This window comes from Glycine max, chromosome 15 (genome assembly GCF_000004515.6).
Source record: "Glycine max cultivar Williams 82 chromosome 15, Glycine_max_v4.0, whole genome shotgun sequence".
Classification (NCBI taxonomy): domain Eukaryota; kingdom Viridiplantae; phylum Streptophyta; class Magnoliopsida; order Fabales; family Fabaceae; genus Glycine; species Glycine max.
Window position 1 is genome coordinate 13,222,732 of NC_038251.2, and position 22,461 is coordinate 13,245,192.

The 22,461-nt window shown below is 33.2% G+C and overlaps 2 protein-coding genes across 7 annotated transcripts; both read right to left on the reverse strand.

Annotated features, from left to right (window-relative positions):
• Window positions 1–1,781: 1,781 nt before the first annotated feature.
• Window positions 1,782–14,532, reverse strand: LOC106796024 (uncharacterized). Of its 6 annotated transcripts, none has more exons than XR_003264842.2 (3): window positions 14,228–14,532; window positions 3,302–3,388; window positions 1,782–3,216 (listed from the first exon to the last, which is right to left on the reverse strand). XR_003264842.2 is itself a non-coding variant. In XM_026125965.2 (3 exons), exons 1-3 carry the CDS (start codon window positions 14,325–14,327, stop codon window positions 2,902–2,904), a joined length of 498 nt encoding a protein of 165 aa, XP_025981750.1. In that variant the 5' UTR covers window positions 14,328–14,529; the 3' UTR covers window positions 1,782–2,901. The 6 variants fall into 6 exon arrangements, 4 of the variants coding, with proteins under 4 accessions (XP_025981750.1, XP_040865984.1, XP_040865983.1 ...); XM_026125965.2 differs by having other exon boundaries at window positions 3,306–3,388; window positions 14,228–14,529; XM_041010050.1 differs by lacking the exon at window positions 14,228–14,532 and adding an exon at window positions 7,406–7,465 and having other exon boundaries at window positions 3,306–3,388.
• Window positions 14,533–16,024: 1,492 nt separating this feature from the next.
• Window positions 16,025–21,815, reverse strand: LOC100804430 (protein GAMETE CELL DEFECTIVE 1, mitochondrial). Its single transcript, XM_003547369.5, has 3 exons — window positions 21,153–21,815; window positions 20,884–21,073; window positions 16,025–16,420 (listed from the first exon to the last, which is right to left on the reverse strand). The coding sequence occupies exons 1-3, from the start codon at window positions 21,734–21,736 to the stop codon at window positions 16,202–16,204; spliced, it is 993 nt and encodes a 330-aa protein (XP_003547417.1). The 5' UTR covers window positions 21,737–21,815; the 3' UTR covers window positions 16,025–16,201.
• Window positions 21,816–22,461: the final 646 nt, after the last annotated feature.

Here is a 22,461-nt window from a genome sequence, read left to right on the forward strand (position 1 = left end):
TTTGTATATTATTTTATTTAGTATTTTCTATATTTTTGTTACTAATGCTAATGATTATTATTTGTTTTATAAATTAAAAAAAATAATATAAACAAAAAACTTAAATTTAAATCAAAAAAATAAAAAAATACTACAAATATTTGTTTACGAGAAATATTAATGTAAGTTGATGTTTTACAACCAGTTTTCTAACTATGCGACATGATCTCTCATCTTGTATCATTGTGTTTTATTTGCATTGTTTATTTTATATTAATGTATTATGTTATTTTTATTTTAACAACTACTTTTATTACTAAGTTATTATATGTTGTTAATATTAAAATAATTTTATCAAATAAAATTAATTAATAATACTGTGTGAAATTATTAGTTTAGTTATGATAAATGTAAAAAAATAATTAAAAATATTTAAAAAGAATATAATATTATTTAATAAATTTTAAATTAATATAACTAAAAATATTTTAAAAGAATTTAACAGAACAACTATGACGTCGGAAAAGATTTTAAAACTTCATATAAATTCTTTTTGAAAATAAAAAAACAAAGTCGTCAATTTTTTAAGACTTCATAACCGGAAGTCATAAAAATCCTACGCCTTACCCCTATTTGAGTATTAATTCAAAATTTGGCCCCATTTGTAAATTCCAAAAGAAATTACCCCTTTTGATCATTCGGTCCTTCTCCCACTCAGAAATTAAATTTGAATTTTTCATATTCTAGAGACTAATTTCTCCACACTTCAGACTTTTAAAGACAAATTTAATTATTTATTCTAAAATTAATTAATGTAATGTTAAAATTAAATCGATCTTTAGTGATTTTTTATTTTTTTAAAAAAACTTTTAAATGGATTTTAAAATTATGATTAATTTGATGGTGAATAAATAAATTAACATAATGGAGAAGCTAATAACTGTTATGAATTTATGATTCGATTTTAAAGATGACATTTACTAAAAATGTTATTTATGTATAATAAAAAAATATCAATATAACTTCAAGTAATCGTCGAGAGGAGTAAAACAAAGTTTCATATTTTACAATAATAAAATACTGTAAAGATGCTACAATAATGTAAATTTAACCAATAACCATATCATATTATCATTGGGGTCTTCATTGAATGAATTAGGACAGTTTTATTTTAATTTCTGTTCAATCTAGAATATTGATAGCAATTTTGTTTAGACTTGAGTCCAACCTTTCCAAAACTAAATAATGAATGAGCTAAGATTGAAGGAACCCAATTGTTAACATGATATAAAATTTAACATTATGTACAATTAATCTATGGAAATAAAGAAAAATAAAACAAATTAAAATATATTCTTTGATATATATTTCAAAACAAATAATATTTACATAAAATGTATAATATCTTATTTAAAATAGTATTTAGTCAACAAGTCATATTAATGTATAATTACTAAAATAGTTTAAATTTTAAAAGAATGTCAAATTCTCAAATGTAATATAAACCCATCACTAGCACATATCGGACATTTTTTGTATTTAACTATTAACAAACTGTTTTAGTTCACGTTAAAACTAGTGCAATTACTAACAGAAAAGATAAAAGGAAAATGCAGAGCAAATGCTATGGAATCCTGCATGATGTATAGGGAGTGATGATGGGATGCAAGACAATGTATAGAAGACAAAAGATAGCATTCTCTTTTTTAAGAAAAATATACACTGCTCCAAATGAAGCAAATCAGAACACCCATTCCATTCTTGTTTCCAGTGTTGCTATAATTATAAACAACAGCCCCAACTGAGCTGCAAAATTTACACTAGAAAAAGGAAATACAAGTACATTACAGAAAAACCAACAAATCTTGGCTTAATGTTTGATAGATTACAATCCTTTTCTCATTCCTTTGCAACAAGACTTTGAAAAATAGTCATATGTTTGCTGCCTGCATGTTTAGAGAAGCATTGAAGAACCAACATTAGCTCTGACGACATCTATGCAAAAAAAATCTCAATAGTAACAAACTGCTAGCTAATTGCACATCTGTTTGCTTTCTTGTGATCTACAAGATAAACTTACAACATTTTGCCTATAATTTCCCCAATGGCAACACTAAATCAGAAGTCTGATATTTGCAAGCCATAGGCCACAAAATAGATCAAATATAATTCAATCACATTATATTTACACATTTGTTATAGTCTACTCTACACCATACCGTCAATCATCACTTTCACTGATAGAAAATATCAAACCCTTCCTTCATTTGAGATTTGTCCTGCAGTAGTTTTCTATCCTTAAATCTGCAGAAAGAAAGTGCAGGATCATGCTTAGTGATAGAAACCCCAAGACTCCGTGAAGCGGCAAGAAGACAATTCCCAATTTTTGATTCTCTCTTTTCGTCCCCTGATAGAAGATGTTTCCCAACTTTTGATTTTCTATTTTTGCCACCTGATTTAAGATGTTTCCCAAAATTTGATTTTCTATTTTTGCACCCTGATTTTATGGAAACCGATTCAACATGAAATGGAGCATGCAAGACATGTGGGGGTGTTTTGGGAGTGAACTGTGGCAAGGAATCGCTTTGTCTCTTTGAGCAACTGTGTTCTCTGGTGTTTGAATGAACTTCAATCTCACTATGAATAGATTTAGATGTAATATCTGAGTTTGAAGAGCTGCTAAAATTGTCGATCCCATTGAAACTTGAAAAATATTTATGGATTATACCTGTGACTGATATCACTTGTGTAGACATCTTACTGAGACTGCATTGCATCGAATTTGGATGCAACTCAACCACATTTTCAACTTTATTCTCTGGCATTACATCTGAACTCTTATTGGACATACCAGTAGATTTGTCTCCAAATCTGCTGGGATATCTTTCTGGCATTCCAGAGGCTGTATTCTGCGCGTGATTTTCATGAGAAATTCTCTTTGTTCTGCTTCTTTGAAACATGATTAGTAGTTTCATCCTCTTCCACAATGCATGCATGGGGTTGGAACCCTTCCATTTTCTTTTCCTCACTTTTGCATTTTGCCTTATCCTCACCATTGCAGGTCTTTAAGTCCTTGTGTTTTGAAAGAACAGCTGCATCACCGGGCGGACACAGAATGCACAAATGCTTTAAATGCTTCACTTCCACATGAAGAAACCATGTTCCTCTCATTGCAGGGAAAGCATATTTTAAAGGGAAGGAATCAGGCAGGTAGTAGAAGCATGGTTTTTGCTTCACCTAGAAGAATATACAGTAACTCAAACTCATTGTTGCAGAAATTCATAAAAAAAGATGCATAGATACTAAACAGAAAGTAAAGTACCTACAACTGAAGTGTGCTTTCTCAAAGCATTAACTTGGATCTCTCCTATATCTGGTAAACAACTGAAGTGTGCTTTCTCAAAGTCTCCTGCAGAATAATCATTGCACAAATTAGTTTTCCTGTCATAACCTAACATACTCCAGGTTAAACTGCAATTTCATCATGTTAGACAAGTGGCCTCAGATATCTTAAGAAGGGGGGGTTGAATTAAGATATTCCAAACTGTTTCCCCTAATTAAAAATCTATTTCACTTTTTACTCAAGTTATGAATTCCCTTAATGACAATCTTCTTAAATATTAATTCAAACGAAGCAACTTGAATATGAATATAAAGCAAAAATAAATAAAGGAGATTAAGGGAAGAGAAAATGCAAACTCAGTTTTATACTGGTTCGGCCACACCCTTGTGCCTACGTCCAGTCCCCAAGCAACCCGCTTGAGAGTTCCACTAACTTGTAAATTCCTTTTACAAGTTCTAAACACACAAGGACAATCCTTCCTTTGTGTTTAGAGATCCTTTACAACAAGAGACTCACAGTCTCTTAATCCCTTAGAAAATGAGAAGAAGAAGAGGAACAAATCTCTCTTGAAAGAGATGGATTTTACAGATTGAGCACTCAAATAATTCCTTAAAGAATTGCAATTGAATTGGCCAAGGAATTCTTTAAGAGGATAAAATGAAATTGCTTTTTGAGAGGATAAACACTTTTTTGTTCTGAAAATCTCTGAGCAATTTCGTGTTTAAGTCACATATATATAGACCATTGGTGGTCATGAGTAAAGCCTTTGAAAAGTTGTGACTCTTGAAATTATTTTTCTGAAATTCCTGTCTGGTAATCGATTACAGTAATTGTGTAATCGATTACAGCTTTTAAAATTTGAATTAAAACGTTTACTAACTGCTGGTAATCGATTACCAAAATTGTGTAATCGATTACAGCTTTTAAAATTTCGAATTCAAATTTTTATAGCTGTTATAAAATGTATTTGGCCACTGGTAATCGATTACATCCTCTGGTAATCGATTACCAGAGAGTAAAACCTTTGAAAAACACTTTTTATTTTAAATCACTTGGCCAAACCTTTGCTAATTCAATTAGGAATTCCCTTCCTAATATTCTAGTGATCATCTTGATGTTGTGCCTTGTAATCTTGAAGTATTGTCTTGAATTTTAATCTTGAAAAGCCCATTTGCATCAATTGCAACACATCATCATGATCATCATCAAAACATCAAAGCCAATTGCATCTACAATCTCCCCCTTTTTGATGATGACAATACAATACCTGAAATCAAGATTCAAGCAAGCAACAAACAATTGTATATAGATAAAATGTGCATCCGTTTTCTCCCCCTATATTTCGGAATACATGATCACTTGATTTCTAAGTTTGTTAAGCTTTTTCTTAAGCTTTTGCTACAACCTTTTTCTCCCCCTTTGGCAACATCAAAAAGCCAAAGAACTCAGAAATCAACACAGTTATAACAATTGAGTAGCAAGATATAAGCATCAGAGTATTAAATACAATAAGCCAAACTCACAAACAAGAAATAATCAAACCAGAATCCAAATAACTGAAAATGTCAACAACCACAAAACATCCGAGACTGAAGTTTAAAATCCACAAGATAAATAAGCAAAGTACTTAGCATAATAATGTAAATTCTAAGAAACTAAAAGCCAAAATACACGGCTTATAAAAGATAAATAATCATAACCTAAAATCTAGGAAGACGGAGGTGGTGGTGGAAGATCGAAACTCTGACGAATGTATCCGACATCCTCTTCAAGCTGTGTAAGACGAATGTCCATACCGGCAAAGCGTGAATCTAACGAGTCGAAGCGGTCACCAACATACGAACGAAGACCTCGTAATTCGGAGAGGACTTCATTCATGAGTGCGGAATCCTCACGTTGAGGAGGAGGTAAAGGAGTACGTTCATCTTGAGGAGGGAGTGCATCCTTCTTCAGCCATTGTCCATTCCGATCTTTACGATACCCAAAGGAGGTCACTGCTCCAGCACCAATTGCAAAGGAACGCTTGACTTGAACAAAGGGTTCATCATCAAGCGGAATTTGAAAATGACGCAAAAACAGAGTAATCAAGTGTGGATAAGGAAGAGGTGCATTGGCCCGTAATGCCTTATGCATTCGGTACCGAACCAAATGGGCCCAGTCGATCTGACGACCGGTTAGAAAAGCCCACATAAGAATCAAATCCTCCTCAGAGGCTTGTGCTAAATTTGAAGACCGAGGAAGCAAAATTCTAACAATGATATAATGCATGATGCGATTATCAAAAGTTAATGACCCGGCCAACAATCTACCGGTCATGTCAGCTTGATCATTGCAGACCATGCGACGAGCATCATGACTCGAATAATCGAATTTCCAGTCATCAACAATGGTGCCCTCAAAAGGTGCACCTTGACTGGGTAAATGAGTCAAAGAAAAGAAAAGTGACTGATCAATGACCATAGAAGTACCATGCACCTCAGACATAATAATACCATCCTGAATTTTCAAATTGCAGTAGAAGACCTTTACAAGTTCAGGATAATATGGCAATTTAAATGACATGAAATCAACAAGACCAGAATTCTGAAACACTTGATAGCAATCAAACGTTTCATCATTAAAGAACTCTACGTCTAGGTACTTAGGGTCTAAGATTATTCTAGAAGAAAACTGAGAAAGGTACCGTAGACGTTGATCATCGGATGAAAACAATGTTGATGATCTTGGAGATGACAAAGAAGGAGGAATAGGTGCTGTGGGTGCTCCGGATGGGCCGTGACGGCGATGGGCAGCAGCGGTAGCGGTGGAGGATGATCCCTTTCTCTTCTTTGATGGCTCTGCCATTTGATGAAGTTTTTCTGGATTTTGATCGGTGGAAGTGAAAGAGGAGTGAAAAAGAGGAAGATTGGGCTTTACGGGACGTGATTTGGTGAAGAATCGAGTGAGAATCGAAGGTTTGAAGTTCTAGGTATGGAGGAAAGCGTGGAGGAAGCTTTGGCTGCGCACGAGCTCCGATTTCGTGAGTATTTATAGAAGATGACGCATTGTAATCGATTACAGGTATTGGTAATCGATTACAGGCCCAATAAGCCTTCTGGTAATCGATTACAGGATGTTGTAATCGATTACAGGCTGCCTGTTCAAGTGTAATCGATTACATTGAGCGGTAATCGATTACCAGAGCCTATCCTAGGCTAGTTTCTAAGAGAATATCTATATTTATGCTCAAATACATCTTATATGACTAATTTTCACTACTAATACACTAAATTCAATCATTCAATTACTATATACACAAGAAATCATAAATTCTATCATAAAAACAAGAATTCAAACAAGATCAAACAAAATAATCTACAATCAAAAGGTAAAAAGTAAATCAACCAATCAATCAACTAATCAATCAACCAATCAATTCCTATTTTTCTAAATCTCTTACATCTAAGAGACCTAATTCTCTTCTAATAGAGAAAAACACTTCCTTGGGGAGAGGTTTAGTGAAAATATCAGCAAGTTGATTCTTAGTATCAACAAATTCTAATACACAATCTCCCTTTAAGACATGATCTCTAAGAAAGTGGTGTCTAATCTCTATATGTTTAGTTCTTGAATGTTGAACTGGGTTTTTGGATAGATTTATGGCACTAGTATTATCACACTTAATAGGTATGCGATCAAGAATGATGCCATAGTCAGATAATTGTTGCTTCATCCATAAAATTTGTGCACAACAACTACCGGCAGAGATATACTCCGCTTCAGCAGTAGATAAAGCAACACTGTTTTGTTTCTTACTATGCCATGAGACAAGAGCCGATCCAATAAATTGACAAGTTCCACTTGTACTTTTTCTATCAGTTTTAGACCCGGCAAAATCAGAATCAGAATATCCTATTAAGTTACATGTTGAATTCTTAGGATACCATAATCCTAAATTGATTGTTCCTAATAGATATCTCATGATTCTCTTTACTGCACTTAGATGTGATTGTTTGGGGTTGGATTGAAACCTAGCACACATGCATACACTAAACATAATATCAGGTCTACTAGCAGATAAATAAAGAAGAGATCCGATCATACCTCGATATTGTTTTATGTCTATAGACTGACCAGATTCATCTTTATCTAAGTAACAATTAGTGCTCATCGGTGTAGACATGTGTTTTGCACTATCCATCCCAAATCTTTTGATCAATTCCTTGCAGTATTTGGATTGATTGATGAATATACCTTCTTGAGTTTGCTTGATTTGTAATCCCAGAAAGTACTTTAGTTCTCCCATCATTGACATTTCAAATTCACTTTGCATATCAAGGGAAAACTCCTTGCACAATGAATCATTAGTGGATCCAAAAATTATATCATCAACATATATTTGAACCAACAAAATATCATTATGCCTTCTCTTTATGAATAATGTGGTATCCACTTTACCTCTGGAGAATTCTTTTTCAAGAAGAAAACTACTTAATCGTTCATACCATGCCCTAGGGGCTTGTTTCAAACCATAAAGAGCCTTTTGTAATTTATAAACATGGTTTGGTTTATCAGAAATTTCAAAACCAGGGGGTTGTTCAACATATACCTCTTCTTGAATTAAGCCATTTAAAAAGGCACTCTTAACATCCATTTGATAAAGTTTAAAGTTCATTATGGATGCATATGCCAAAAGCATTCTAATGGCTTCTAATCTTGCAACAGGAGCATATGTTTCTTCATAGTCTATTCCCTCTTCTTGATTATACCCTTTTGCTACTAACCTGGCTTTATTTCTAATAATTATACCATGTTCATCTAGTTTATTTCTAAAAACCCATTTCGTTCCAATGACAGGATAATTTTCAGGTTTTTCTACTAATTTCCATACATTGTTTCTTTCAAATTGGTTTAGTTCTTCTTGCATGGCAATGATCCAATTATCATCTACTATGGCTTCTTTTATATTTTTAGGTTCAATCATAGATACAAAAGCCATATTATTGCATAAATCTTTAAGAGAATGTCTGGTTGTTACCCCTTTTGAGATATCACCAATTATGTTGTCGAGGGGATGATCTCTTGAAGTTTTCCATTCTCTTGGGAGTACATCATTGGATTTGCCTTCTTCTGGAGGATCTTCATTGTTTCCTTTGTCATTTCCTTTGGAATCTTGTTCATGAATGTTCATATGTTCTAAAGAATCTGCAATGTCATCTAGCATATTCTTTGTTGATAATATAGCATTAGATTCATCAAAGGTAACATGAATGGATTCCTCTATATTCATAGTTCTCTTATTATATATTCTATATGCTTTGCTTTGTAAAGAATATCCAAGAAAAATGCCTTCATCAGATTTTGCATCGAATTTTCCTAGATTATCTTTACCGTTATTAAGTACAAAGCACTTGCACCCAAAAACATGTAGATGAGAAATATTAGGTTTTCTACCGTTAAATAACTCATATGGGGTTTTCTTTAAAATAGGTCTTATCAAGGCTCTATTCATGATGTAACATGCAGTATTGACAGCTTCAGCCCAAAAATACTTTGGAAGAGAAGTATCATTTAATAAAGTTCTTGCAATTTCTTCCAATGACCTATTTTTCCTCTCAACAACTCCATTTTGTTGAGGAGTTCTTGGTGCAGAAAAATTATGTTCAATACCATGTTCATCACAAAATAATTCAAAATCTTTATTTTCAAATTCACCCCCATGATCACTTCTAATGGATGCAATCTTGAGATTTTTCTTGTTTTGTATGACTTTAGCAAGTTTCCTAAATGCATGGAATGAATCACTTTTATGTGTAATAAATAATGTCCAAGTATATCTAGAGAAATCATCAACTATAACTAAAGCATAGTAATTTCCTCCAAAACTCATGGTTCTAGATGGACCAAATAGATCCATATGCAATAACTGTAATGGTCGAGTGGTTGAAACAACATTTTTAGATTTGAATGAGACTCTTGTTTGTTTGCCCTTTTGACATGCATCGCATAATTTATCTTTTTCAAATTTCAATTTAGGCAAACCAACTACTAAATCTTTTGAAATTAATTTATTTAAGTGATCCATGTTTATGTGAGCAATTCTTTTATGCCATAACCATGGATCATCATCTTTACTAAGAAAGCAATGATTGTTTTCTTGTTTTATGCTTAAGTCTATCATGTAAACATTATTGACTCTATGTCCTACATGCTTTATATTACTGTCATGCTTATGTTCTATAAGACATTTTTGAGAATCAAATGATACTAGATAGCCTTTGTCACATAGTTGACTAACGCTAAGCAGGCTATGCTTAAGACCTTCAACAAGTAGAACATTTTCAATGGAGTTTGAAGAATTTGTACCTATTTTACCCACTCCAAGAATTCTACCTTTGTTGTTGTCACCATATGTTACATGCCCGCTTTTCTTTGGAGATATGTGTGTAAAATTTGATGCATCCCCAGTCATATGTTTTGAGCATCCGCTATCTATGTACCACTTCTTTCTCAAAGATACCTGCATAATCAAGTTTTTGACTTAGGTACCCAAATTTTATTGGGTCCTTGCATGTTAGTATAAACTGAGGATCCTTTTGGGACCCATATCATTTTAATATTACTGTAATTTTTCTTGAAGTAGCAAGTTGATATGCCATGTCCTCTTCTTCCACAGTAAAAACAAGTGATGGAATTAGAATTACATTTTTGTGTGGAAGTGGAAAAGTTTTTATAAACCTTTTGTAGTTTTTCAGATTTATACCCTAGTCCATTTTTATTTGACACATATCTTTGTTTACTTAATATAACATCTAAATTATTTCTACTATATGAAAATTTTGCAAGTGAATTTTTTAACTCTTTAATTTCTTTTACATATTTATCACAACAACTACAAGAATCTGTTATTTTCTTGTCATTAATAGTGGAGATATTAACTTTTTCATTTGTTTTAGAGATTGAAACTTCATTTCTAAGAAGATCTAATTCTTTGTTTAATTTTGAAATTTCATTTTCTAAATTTGAAATTGTTTTCTTTGATGATGAAACTAATTTTGCAAGTTTAATTGATTCTTTATGCAAATCAGCAAATGCATCTTGCAATTCATCAAAAGAAATAGATAAGTTGTTTGAAGATGTTACCTCTTCATCACTTTCGTAACTTTTTGCCATAAGGCAAAGATTTATCTCTTCATTTTCAGAATCATCAGAGGATTCCAAATCATTTTCATCCCATGTGATGTATGCTTTCTTTAGTTTCTTCTCACTATGATTTTTCTTTTCAGATTTTTCCATCTTTTTCTTGAAGATGGGACAATCAACCCTCAGATGTCCAGGTTGATTGCATTCAAAGCATTTTAGAGTAGAGGATGAATTTTCTGTCCTTCTCTTTGATTTAAAATTTGGTCGCCTCTGATTTCCTCTTACTTTAAGAAATTTGTTGAATCTTTTTACAAAGAAACTTAGATCATCATCATCATCTGCATCATTATCCTGATCACTTTCTTCTTGAATTGAGGATGATGCTTTAAGAGCAATTCCTTTCTTTTTCTTGTCATTTTCTTCATTTTGGTGCAATCTCAATAGTTCCATCTCGTGTTCCTGCAACTTACCAAATAAAGTGGCAAGAGACATGTTAGACAAATCTCTTGATTCAGAAATAGCCGTTACTTTGGGTTGCCATTCTCTACTTAAACATCTTAGCACCTTGTTTATAAGATCTTCATTTTGAAATTCTTTGCCTAAGGCTGCTAGATGATTTACTATATGTGTAAATCTCTTTTGCATACTCTGAATATTTTCATTTGTATTCATTCTAAATAATTCATACTCATGAGTTAGTGCATTTATCCTAGATCTTTTAACATCTGTAGTTCCTTCATGTGTTAATCGAAGAGTGTCCCACATTTCCTTAGCACTCTTGCAATTTGAAACTCTGAAATATTCATCCATTCCTAGGGCAGATGTTATTATGTTTTTGGCTTTTAGGTTGTATTGTACACGTTTTCTATCCTCTTCAGACCATCTATCTCTAGGTTTTTCTATGGTTATGCTTTCACTTGATGAACTACCATCTATTGAAACTCTTTCTACTGTGGTGGGTATATAAGGCCCTATTTCAATGGCTTCCCAGATATTTAGATCTATTGCCTCGATAAAAATTTGCATTCGGGTTTTCCAGTAGTGGTAACCCTCTCCATTAAAGATTGGAGGTCTATTTATAGAATTCCCTTCTGGAAACAAGGAATTTGCTGAGGCCATCTTTTTCTTGAAGCTTCTAAACTTTGTACAAGAATGAAGCTCTGATACCACTTGTTAGACAAGTGGTCTCAGATATCTTAAGAAGGGGGGGTTGAATTAAGATATTCCAAACTGTTTCCCCTAATTAAAAATCTATTTCACTTTTTACTCAAGTTATGAATTCCCTTAATGACAATCTTCTTAAATATTAATTCAAACGAAGCAACTTGAATATGAATATAAAGCAAAAATAAATAAAGGAGATTAAGGGAAGAGAAAATGCAAACTCAGTTTTATACTGGTTCGGCCACACCCTTGTGCCTACGTCCAGTCCCCAAGCAACCCGCTTGAGAGTTCCACTAACTTGTAAATTCCTTTTACAAGTTCTAAACACACAAGGACAATCCTTCCTTTGTGTTTAGAGATCCTTTACAACAAGAGACTCACAGTCTCTTAATCCCTTAGAAAATGAGAAGAAGAAGAGGAACAAATCTCTCTTGAAAGAGATGGATTTTACAGATTGAGCACTCAAATAATTCCTTAAAGAATTGCAATTGAATTGGCCAAGGAATTCTTTAAGAGGATAAAATGAAATTGCTTTTTGAGAGGATAAACACTTTTTTGTTCTGAAAATCTCTGAGCAATTTCGTGTTTAAGTCACATATATATAGACCATTGGTGGTCATGAGTAAAGCCTTTGAAAAGTTGTGACTCTTGAAATTATTTTTCTGAAATTCCTGTCTGGTAATCGATTACAGTAATTGTGTAATCGATTACAGCTTTTAAAATTTGAATTAAAACGTTTACTAACTGCTGGTAATCGATTACCAAAATTGTGTAATCGATTACAGCTTTTAAAATTTCGAATTCAAATTTTTATAGCTGTTATAAAATGTATTTGGCCACTGGTAATCGATTACATCCTCTGGTAATCGATTACCAGAGAGTAAAACCTTTGAAAAACACTTTTTATTTTAAATCACTTGGCCAAACCTTTGCTAATTCAATTAGGAATTCCCTTCCTAATATTCTAGTGATCATCTTGATGTTGTGCCTTGTAATCTTGAAGTATTGTCTTGAATTTTAATCTTGAAAAGCCCATTTGCATCAATTGCAACACATCATCATGATCATCATCAAAACATCAAAGCCAATTGCATCTACACATCACTGCCCAGTTTTTTCATTTTTTAAAGTTTGTGGATGATATTGACAATGGTCAAGAATCAGCAGTGCTCCAGACCATTAATTATATGGAAAAACTAACCTAAATTGGAGCCAAAGCATTTCATGAAAAGACTCAAACTCAAAGAAGACTAGATTTTGAACATTGCATTTGAAACCCCACCTTTATGGAAAAAAAAGGAAAGATCATATCATAAGAAACAACCCAAAATTGAAAGGTGAAGCCCTTTGAAGTCCATTATCTCCCTCATCTAATGTTATACACACATGATACAACGCCAACCAAATTAGAAGCAGCCTGTTCTGCAATCCACAAACTGAGAAGCAGAAATTGCAAATATGTCTAGCGAGAATGGTGTTCCCGGCCCCAGGAGAGAATTCCATAATTTGATTTAAGGAAGCAGGATAAAGAGAAGCTCCTTGACAATCAAAAACTTTGTTCATGCCTTCACGAAAGAGTTCCAAGCAAAGGGAAAAAAAAACAGGGTTGGCTATACCTAAATTATCTGTTGTCTATTTATGTTCAATAGCAAGATAGAGGAAATTGCTTCACTTTTGGCATCCATAGAAAAAACCCATTTCACTGGAAAGGTTTATGTATAATTTTATTAAATGTCCATAACTGTCGTCTTATTATCTGATTAAGAAAATAAAGGTCCGGACAAGCAACACTATCAGCACAAGAAAGTCTGCCTTTAGAGGTAAACTAATTTGGAATATCCAAGGCCATTATACAGTTCTCTCTGTAGGAGTCAAATGCTTTTTAGATTTATTAAATTTCAGCTGAGCAAAAAGATAGTAATACGATCATCTTGGCTCGAGAGTGAGAAGACCTTAATATTCAAGTCTATAGTAAATTCAATATGATATACATTTAAGCAAAATATTGAAAATTGATTAAAACATAACCATTGTTTGATTGATGAGCTGAAATAGAGCCATGATTGAGTTGACATTATCATCAATTCAGACTGCTAGGCTTTCCCCACTATAATTTTAAATGAATTATCAAATGGCATGACTAGGTTTCATCTTTCATCTTCAAACTTACTTGAACACAACTGCTAGGCCATGTGGGTGGAGAGAATAAGCGGATTCAAGTAAAAATGGAAATGAGATTAATTTCATTTGAACAAATCCACAATAGATGCCCATAAATGCTTGAACATGTGCAAAAATATTAAATCACAAAATTAATGCTAAACAGATACAAATTTATCTAAACCCTTGCAAAAGACCCTCATTCCCAACATAAACAAGTACAAAAAATATACATAACTCACAAGACATACTCCTCCTCAAAGTCATCATCACTGCAACAATTTCATATCAAAGCAAGTGAGACAGTGTTATTCAACCCAAAAACATGTAACCACACGGAGGCAAAGGTTACAAGTGAAATAACACAACAGAATCAACAAAATCTTCAAATGGGAAAAATATTTAAACCCAGAACATGAAGTGTGGAGGAGAAAAAGGAGTTTTTTTTTATGAACCTACTTTTGAGTGATGCAGCTGTGATGTCAGGAGGGGCATTGAAAGCAATGCGAGTGCCTAAGTTTGTGTCGGCGAAGACTGTAACTTCACCGTCGCCAACCATTGGGCGTGTCGTGTCCTGTGCTGTGTTGTTCGGAGTTCCTAAGAAAATGACATCATCGGTTCAACGAATCAATGAGTTGTTCAAATCAGTAGGACATAAGAAAATAGTGATGAAACTGGAGATGGAAACCAGGGTGGGCCATAATTTCTTTTTTTTTTTCGCTCCGTGAACCGGGCCAAGGTCCATCCTTCCCCTATATTTTTTTTTCCGGTAAATTCCCGTTATAGTCCCTAAAAGTGTAAGTCTGGTAATAAATTAGTCCTCTAGTATTCAATGACCTTTTTGATAATGAATTATAATTTTTATGATTAATTTGATATTAAGTTATAAAATTTAAAAATTAATTTGTCATTAAATTATTTGTGGGACTAATCTGTCTCTTTTCGTAACACTTGGTAACTATATTTAAATTTTTTATCATCAAAATAATTATTTACCCTATTTTTTATATATTACCAAGTGGGGGTGACTTCACATAGATGATGCATTATTTTTTACTTTTTTTTGTCAAACAAATTCAATTGTAAAAAAAATTCATTGAATGAACGAAAATGATTCCTCCAAGAAAAAGGGAGGAACTTCTTTGTGAATCACTTGAGGACTTGTTTGGTGGTCATAATATAATAAATTAGGATAAGACATAAGATCAAGATGGAACATAATAGAACAAAATAATATTTTAATCATATCAAATGATAAAGTGTGTCCGGACCTTACGGATACTCACAAAAATATCCACAAGTGAGACAAATAATTACCCACAACGTTAGAGTTGAATAGAAACCGGTATTTACTTGCAAATTTACATGAGTATGGATATTATAATATCCAACCTGTCTCATCTTGCATATTTTATGTATTAATATATGTTAAGATATATATATATATATATATATATATATATATATATATATATATATATATATATATATATATATATATATATATATATATATATATATATATATATATATATTAGGACTAATACTTTAAATCTCTAATCTTTAACAATGTCATTCATTATTAAAAAATGAAAAATCTTAAACCTTTAATTAGATTTTTTTTAAGTGATTAGAACATTAATGCTTTTAATGTTATGTTTAAATTATTTAAGAATAAATTTTTATTAGAATTGTAATAATTATTTTAATTAATTTTTACTAATTTATTATTACTAATCTCATGCATAAGTAAAATGGGTATATAGATATCCAGCAAGTATAAATACAAATTAAAATTACTATCTATGTAAGTATGAGACCAGATTATTTTTATATGCAAATATAAGAATGAGCACTATAAACCCTTATCCATTATCATCCCTAACAACAATGAGGAGGTGATGCCAACACCTATTATCAAGATTATAAAAAATAGTTAATTAATTAATAACAATAAATATTTTTTCAATTTAATTTTTTTTCAAAACTACCATTATTATTAATTTTCCTCTCTCTATTCTAATTATTTGTTATTATAACTTTTAATTAAAGATATTAAGTCAAATAGTTAATTCAAAGGACATTATGAATTAAGTCTTATAAAAAAGATCATCACCACTTTTAATTTGAGTCTTATAAGGAGGAGGAAGTAGATTTTCTTTAAATTATATAAAACCTTGCCTTTTATGTAAAAAAATAGATGATGGATATATTTAATGCCTAAAGTCAAATCCAAGAGATCACATATAGTTCTAATTTTCTCAATCAACAAAACACATGCACAACTCTTCTAAGTAAATCTTCTAATACAATAACTCATCCAAAAGAAAAAAGACAACAATTGACACTACACATCCCAAACCATTGAATACAATGGGTAAAAAATCTAATTTTAACAGCTAATCAAAACTTCCAAAAAAAAAAATCAAGTAATCAAGGAAGAATCCTGCGTCGCCGGCGTGGTGTCTCTCGCTTCACATACATTTTCTCCATATCATTCAGTGGTCGGCTTGATCCATCTGGCATGCTAGCAAACTTCCAGCCACCACCACCTCCACGCTTTCCCTGATGTCCCAATTTCTCTACTGTAAAAGTCCATCCATCTGAAGGGCGTCGTCGACTATACTTATGGCATTTTACCTCTCCAGCCATCTGCACACAACCAAAACCACATTATTCAATGAGATCCACAAGCAAATATCTTACTAGCAGCACACAGAACAAAGAAGCTGAATATGAATGTGAGGGGATCTGTTCACGCATAGACCATATTTGTTAAAATAGGTGTTAGTAAAGCAACAAATACCATAAAACAATTGAAAAATGTTTGAACAATATTTCAAACAACTATTTTTTTTTCTAGAAAAGTATTCTCAACAAACAATGGAAAAACTAAATAACAACAAACATTTATCTCACTAAGGAGGCAAGCTAAATGGATTAGTTGATGCTATTGGACTCTCTAAGAAAACAAATTTATTGTAAAATCAACAAAAGAAATTTCAGCTTATAATGGTTTCTCCTTGTGTTTTTACATCTGCCATTTTTAGTTGAAATATATTCCATTAGATATGTTTCTCTCACTAGAACTTCTATTTGTCTTTTTCTATTTAGAGTTTAGACAATATCTCATCATCTCCTTAGTAGGTGCTACTTCAACTTCCTTCCAAACAGTTTTATTAAATGGCGGTGCCATGTCAGAATAGCGTGGCAGATTTTTGCCAACTGCCATATAAATTAGTGAAGGGAGGCCCGCTCTAGCACCGTCCATTGGTCACAATGATGTGTATATGGCGGAATTTTGGCCTTCTACCATATTCCACCATCCACCGTTGATAACACTGCTTCCAAAGATTTATGATCCAATTCTTATCTTTTCTTAGATGTACAATCTTTCCCCTTAGCATTTTAATCTCTGATACACTATTTTTGGTTCCTGTTTGAATTTCACAGCCCAACATTCACTACCATAAAACATCATTGGTGACTGTTAGGTAAAATATTCTTTCAAGTTTGATAGGCACTTCACAATCACAAATTACAACCGAAACATTTGGCCACTTCATCCACTAGCTTCAATCCACGTACATCCCTATCAATCTCCCCATTACCTATGGTGGTCATGGTTTGGATTGTCCAAAAATTCAAACCAAAGCTAAACCAAACCAGAAAACTGGTTTGGATTTAAAAACCAAACAATCTTTTTTTGGAAAATTGGTTTCTGGATTTTTGTGAACCAGTTTAAAACCGGTTTTAAACCACAAAGTAGTGTAGAAACCAGTTTAAAACTGGTTTTTCTCCTCTAAAACAAGTTCTTTATTTTAAAAAAAAAAAACATTTTATATATTTATTTAATTAGAAAATAAATAAATAATTATGATACAAATACAGAAACAAAGACTACATACAGTCATTTACAATTCACAAACAATATTAATGAAACTTTAAGGACAAATATCGGCCATTTCTACAAACATCTCTCTTACATACATTACTGGGTCTTGTAATCTGATGGAGAAATGCTTCATTACTTAACCATCCATATATATAAATATTGTGGTATGACCATTACATCAACTATCAGATAAAAAATGTCAATAACAAATTAAAACAGACCAGTAAAATTGATTTGTAGTAACAGTGCTCAAGTGTATATCAAGATAACAAGCAAACACAAGATAGGCTAACTTTAGGAAGTCAAGTTAACTGATAACTGACAGGGCACATTTGTCATTGTGACCCAAAACAGCACATTTCCTTTCATACTAGTAGCAGCAAAGCAACGGTCATGGTTTAGAAGCCCACAACACATTACTCCTTAACCACTTCCACAGTTCCACATGAAGAAAAACTCTGTCCAAGTGCTTATGCAAAATTTGTCTGAAGAAACACCTAATTAAAGAAACTAAAACATTCCTTATATCATACTTTTACTTAATAATTCATGAACAATGTATTGCCCAAATAATTAATAAAATTATTGTTAAGATTTCTTTAAGCTCCATCATTTCTGTTGCACTAATCACATCAATGCAAACATACTTATTAGCCACAAAATTTGAAAACTATAAAAATAAGCATCTTATCAAAGTTCTTGCTCACACATAGCAGGCCAGATTATTCTCTTTCTCAAGAAACATCATTTAATTTTTGGAATGATGTTTCCTTGTAATCTTTTGGTCCTAAAGCAATATATTTCTTACTAACACATATTGCACTAAATACTTGATGACATCTTTGGAATATTTTCTCTAATCCCCAACATATTGCTTTGATTCAGATTAAGAACATTTCGGTACCATGTGTTGCTGATCCCCATGGCACATGGCATGAAAGCAAGCTTGATATAAAACACTTCCCACCAAGTTAACTCAGTCTAATGCAAGGTGGACATTTTCTGATCTTAATAACTAGAGTAACATTCAAATTTGCTGATACCTAAACTCAAGGAATTAGACTAGGATCCTAATCAACCTTATAAAGCTGATTAAATTTTGCCCTGCCTGTGTCAACACTCTACTTGACATATATCATTAGTTTATAAATAAATAAAAAATGGCATGGGTAAAAACAAAGCACTGGAATCATAATTGATCATAATCTTCTACCGTTTGGTTGAAAACTCTGTTGAAAATGAAGTGACTACATTGCTGAGAAATTTGAGTTACACAATACAATAGAGAAGTGCTGAGCTATCTTTATTTTTTTATTTCTCAGCCACTGCTTGTATATTTATATATAAAACAGAAAGAGAGAGAGGAGATAAGCTGCCATTGGATAAGGATTAGATACTCAGCTTCCCTCACACTCAACACTCAACATGACAACACATAAAACTTAATACACACTCAACCTCACACACACACTCAAAACAGCCTTTTACCTAAAGCAAGCTTGATATAAAACACTTCCCACCAAGTTAACTCAGTCTAATGCAAGGTGGACATTTTCTGATCTTAATAACTAGAGTAACATTCAAATTTGCTGATACCTAAACTCAAGGAATTTGGCTAGGATCCTAATCAACCTTATAAAGCTGATTAAATTTTGCCCTGCCTGTGTCAACACTCTACTTGACATATATCATTAGTTTATAAAAAAATAAAAAATGGCATGGGTAAAAACAAAGCACTGGAATCATAATTGATCATAATCTTCTATCGTTTGGTTGAAAACTCTATGGGACTTTTTGACTGCCAAGATTCTACAACAGTTTGTGACTTCATTTAAAGCATGATTTCATGATTCAGGACAGGATTCTGAAGGGTATTTAGTGTAGTTGAGACTTGGGATCACTCCATCTGAAGGGATGTTCATAGATGGTTGCTATGCACACAGCCAAACTGGAATGCAGGAAACATGGATGAGAAATGACTCTCAAGTGTTGGCCAATACAGTAAGAAATTGCATTATTTTCTCCTTTCTGCAACGTATGTGCATCTTTGTGTGGCTTTAGGCTTATTATTGTCATTCCCTTAATATAAAGTAAAGAGCTAACCAAATTGCATAGTATTCTCCAGACAATTGCAAGGGCTGTGAGAGATTGGTTTTATTAACAACAGCCTTTCCGTCGACAGATTGTGCCTACCCTTGCAACCCTACTTGACTGGCTATCACGAGAGTAGGAAGAAGAAAAAGTAAAAGAAGACCCTGATTGTGGCATTGACTCAAAGTAAAAGGAATATAGTCTACTCAAGTGTCACCAGCTAGTTACTTCTTCATTCAAAAATCGTACGATCAAGTCTATTACTATAATGTTCAACGAAAAGGGAAAAGGCTTCCCCTCAGACAGGAAAGCGAACCTTCCAGAGCATAAAGTGGACAAAGACTAGCTACATGATAGACTGATATCTAATGGCCTAACCAAACAGCAAGTCATGTAATTTACAAATCTTAGGAGATAATGTAATCTGAAACAAAAAGGTCGTAGCTTAAACTATAAAAGCTAAACCTGAGCCCTTGTAAGGCAAATATATAAATATTTTTTTAATATTAAACCCAGAATTATTAATAACTTTCTTCTTTTCTGGTTTGTTAACAAGCCCATTTGCTCTGTACCACTGGTACTATTCCCTATTAATAATATATCTATTTTTGCTGAGCAAAAAAAAAAGCCCATTTGCTCTGTTTGACTATTTCTTCTCCATATCCTAGTAGAGTTTGATATATGCTCTGGTCTACATCAGTTCTAGATATCATCTATAATTACAGACAAGACAAGTCCCACCAATATGCCATGCCAAAGGCAAAACTACCAAGTATCCCCATAAATAGAATACACCATTTGGCCCTCGGATGTAGTTTCTCTATAAACACTTACAGGAGAAAAAAATAAGAAGGAAAAATGGAATAAGTTTCTACATAAGCTAAAATAAGTTTATTATAAGTCAAAAACCAGCTTATAGAACAAGCTAATATGAGAGAAGATCTACAAATTAGGTACACATAAGCTAAGAATATTTCATTTTTCCTTCTTAATTTCCAGAACGAGGATATCAAAAACTTATATTATTACACAACAATACAACAAATCCAACAGAAAGAACACGAGATATCTACTCAACAATGTTCTGAATGCTTTCATGCATATTATATTAGTGGCGAGGTGAACTTACTTTCTTTTTATTGAAGTTCATCTTCTCGACAAACTCCCGATAGAGCATCTCATCCTCCTTCATGGAGATCTCATAATGCACCTCATCCACATCCTTGGTAATGCCATCCCACCCCTCCGGCATAACCTTGAAGTCCGGCTTGTACGGCAGAGACGCCACATGAAACTCCCTATCATGCGAATTAAAAAACCTGCAACACCACACACCACATCATCAATTCATTCAAAACACGAAAACAAATCCACACAAATGAATCTGGACGCACGCACTCAGGGCAAGAATCGAGCAACTGCTCGACGGAATCGTCGAGCGGGTGGCCGAGCCTCTTCTCTTCCTCCTCCTCGATCTCCTTGAGCCAGAGGATGGCGTGAACCCTCTGCCGCATGATCCTGTAATCCCTAGCGAGCTTCTCCACGGTGTAGACCTGAGGGTTCTTCTTGTGCAGCCGGTACATCTCCGCCTTCTCGGAATCCTTCAGATACGAGCCTCGCGCGCCGGGCTCCTGAACCTGCTTCAGAAGCACCGTAGTCTCCTCCAAGCGACTCTTCCAGCTGTCACAGTAGGCCTTCCCTCGGCGGTTCTCCGCCTCCAGCTCGCGGAGCCTGTCCTCCGTGTCCTGGAGGTACGCGAGGACCTCGGACGGGGCCTGGCCGTTGAAGTGGTCGCCGGCGAGGCCCGTCGACCACGAGGAGGCGCTCTCCCATGCCGCGTCGAAGGAGCCTCCTCCTCCGGCGGGCGCGTCGGTGGAGAAGGAGAGGATTCCTGAAGGGGCTCGGGGAAGGAGGCAGTCGTGACGGAGCGACGATGTGGCGACGCGGCGCGTGCAGGATGCGAGACGGTGAAGGGGTTGCATTGTGAGTGGGGAGTGGCGGCGAGTGAAGTGGAGTGACGGAGAGAGGAAGAAGCTAATATTAAGGAACTAGAATTTTCACAAGAAAAAAAAAACTAAAAATTATTATTATTATTATTAACGGGTGTCTTTTTAAATTTTTTAAATAATAAAAAAAATAAAAATTAATAGAAAAATGACAGAATAAAAAATTAATAATATAAAAATAATCAGAAGTTAATGTAATTTTAAAATTTAAGAAATGATTTAAAGATAAAATTATTTAATGAAAATGGAGAGTGGTGAATGAATGATTAGTTAATGTTGATAGTGTGTCAGTTTTAATCTTCGTACCTAATGAGGATCAATTGTTTTTATTACTTTAATATTATTAAAAATAAAGATAAAATGGTGTAAAACATGTGGAGACCAAAATCCGTTACACAAAATTGTATCCTTTGGTATAAATTATTATTATTATCATTATTTAGTAGTAGATATGTATATTATATATGTAAAAAAATATTAAAATCATAATATATACAATATTCATGCATATTCAAATATTTTTATATTTATAGATGTCATATAATTTTAATTTATATAAATATTTGTTTCCAAAAAATATTAATAAGCACTTTTTTAAAATAAAATAAGTTGTGTTAAGATATTTTTTATGGACTTGTCTGAGTTGTTTTTACTTGACAAATAGTTTTTTTTTTAACTTTTTTTAAGAAACAATTCATATC

Bases quoted from the DNA above. Each gene is read 5' to 3' on its own strand.
- LOC100804430 (XM_003547369.5), bottom strand. From the start codon at position 21,736: ATGCAACCCCTTCACCGTCTCGCATCCTGCACGCGCCGCGTCGCCACA. The intron at 21,074-21,152 runs GTGCGTGCGTCC...GTGGTGTTGCAG, and splicing joins TTGCTCGATTCTTGCCCTGA to GTTTTTTAATTCGCATGATA. The intron at 16,421-20,883 runs GTAAGTTCACCT...GGTTGTGTGCAG, and splicing joins TGAACTTCAATAAAAAGAAA to ATGGCTGGAGAGGTAAAATG.
- LOC106796024 (XM_041010050.1), bottom strand. From the start codon at position 3,035: ATGGTGAGGATAAGGCAAAATGCAAAAGTGAGGAAAAGAAAATGGAAG.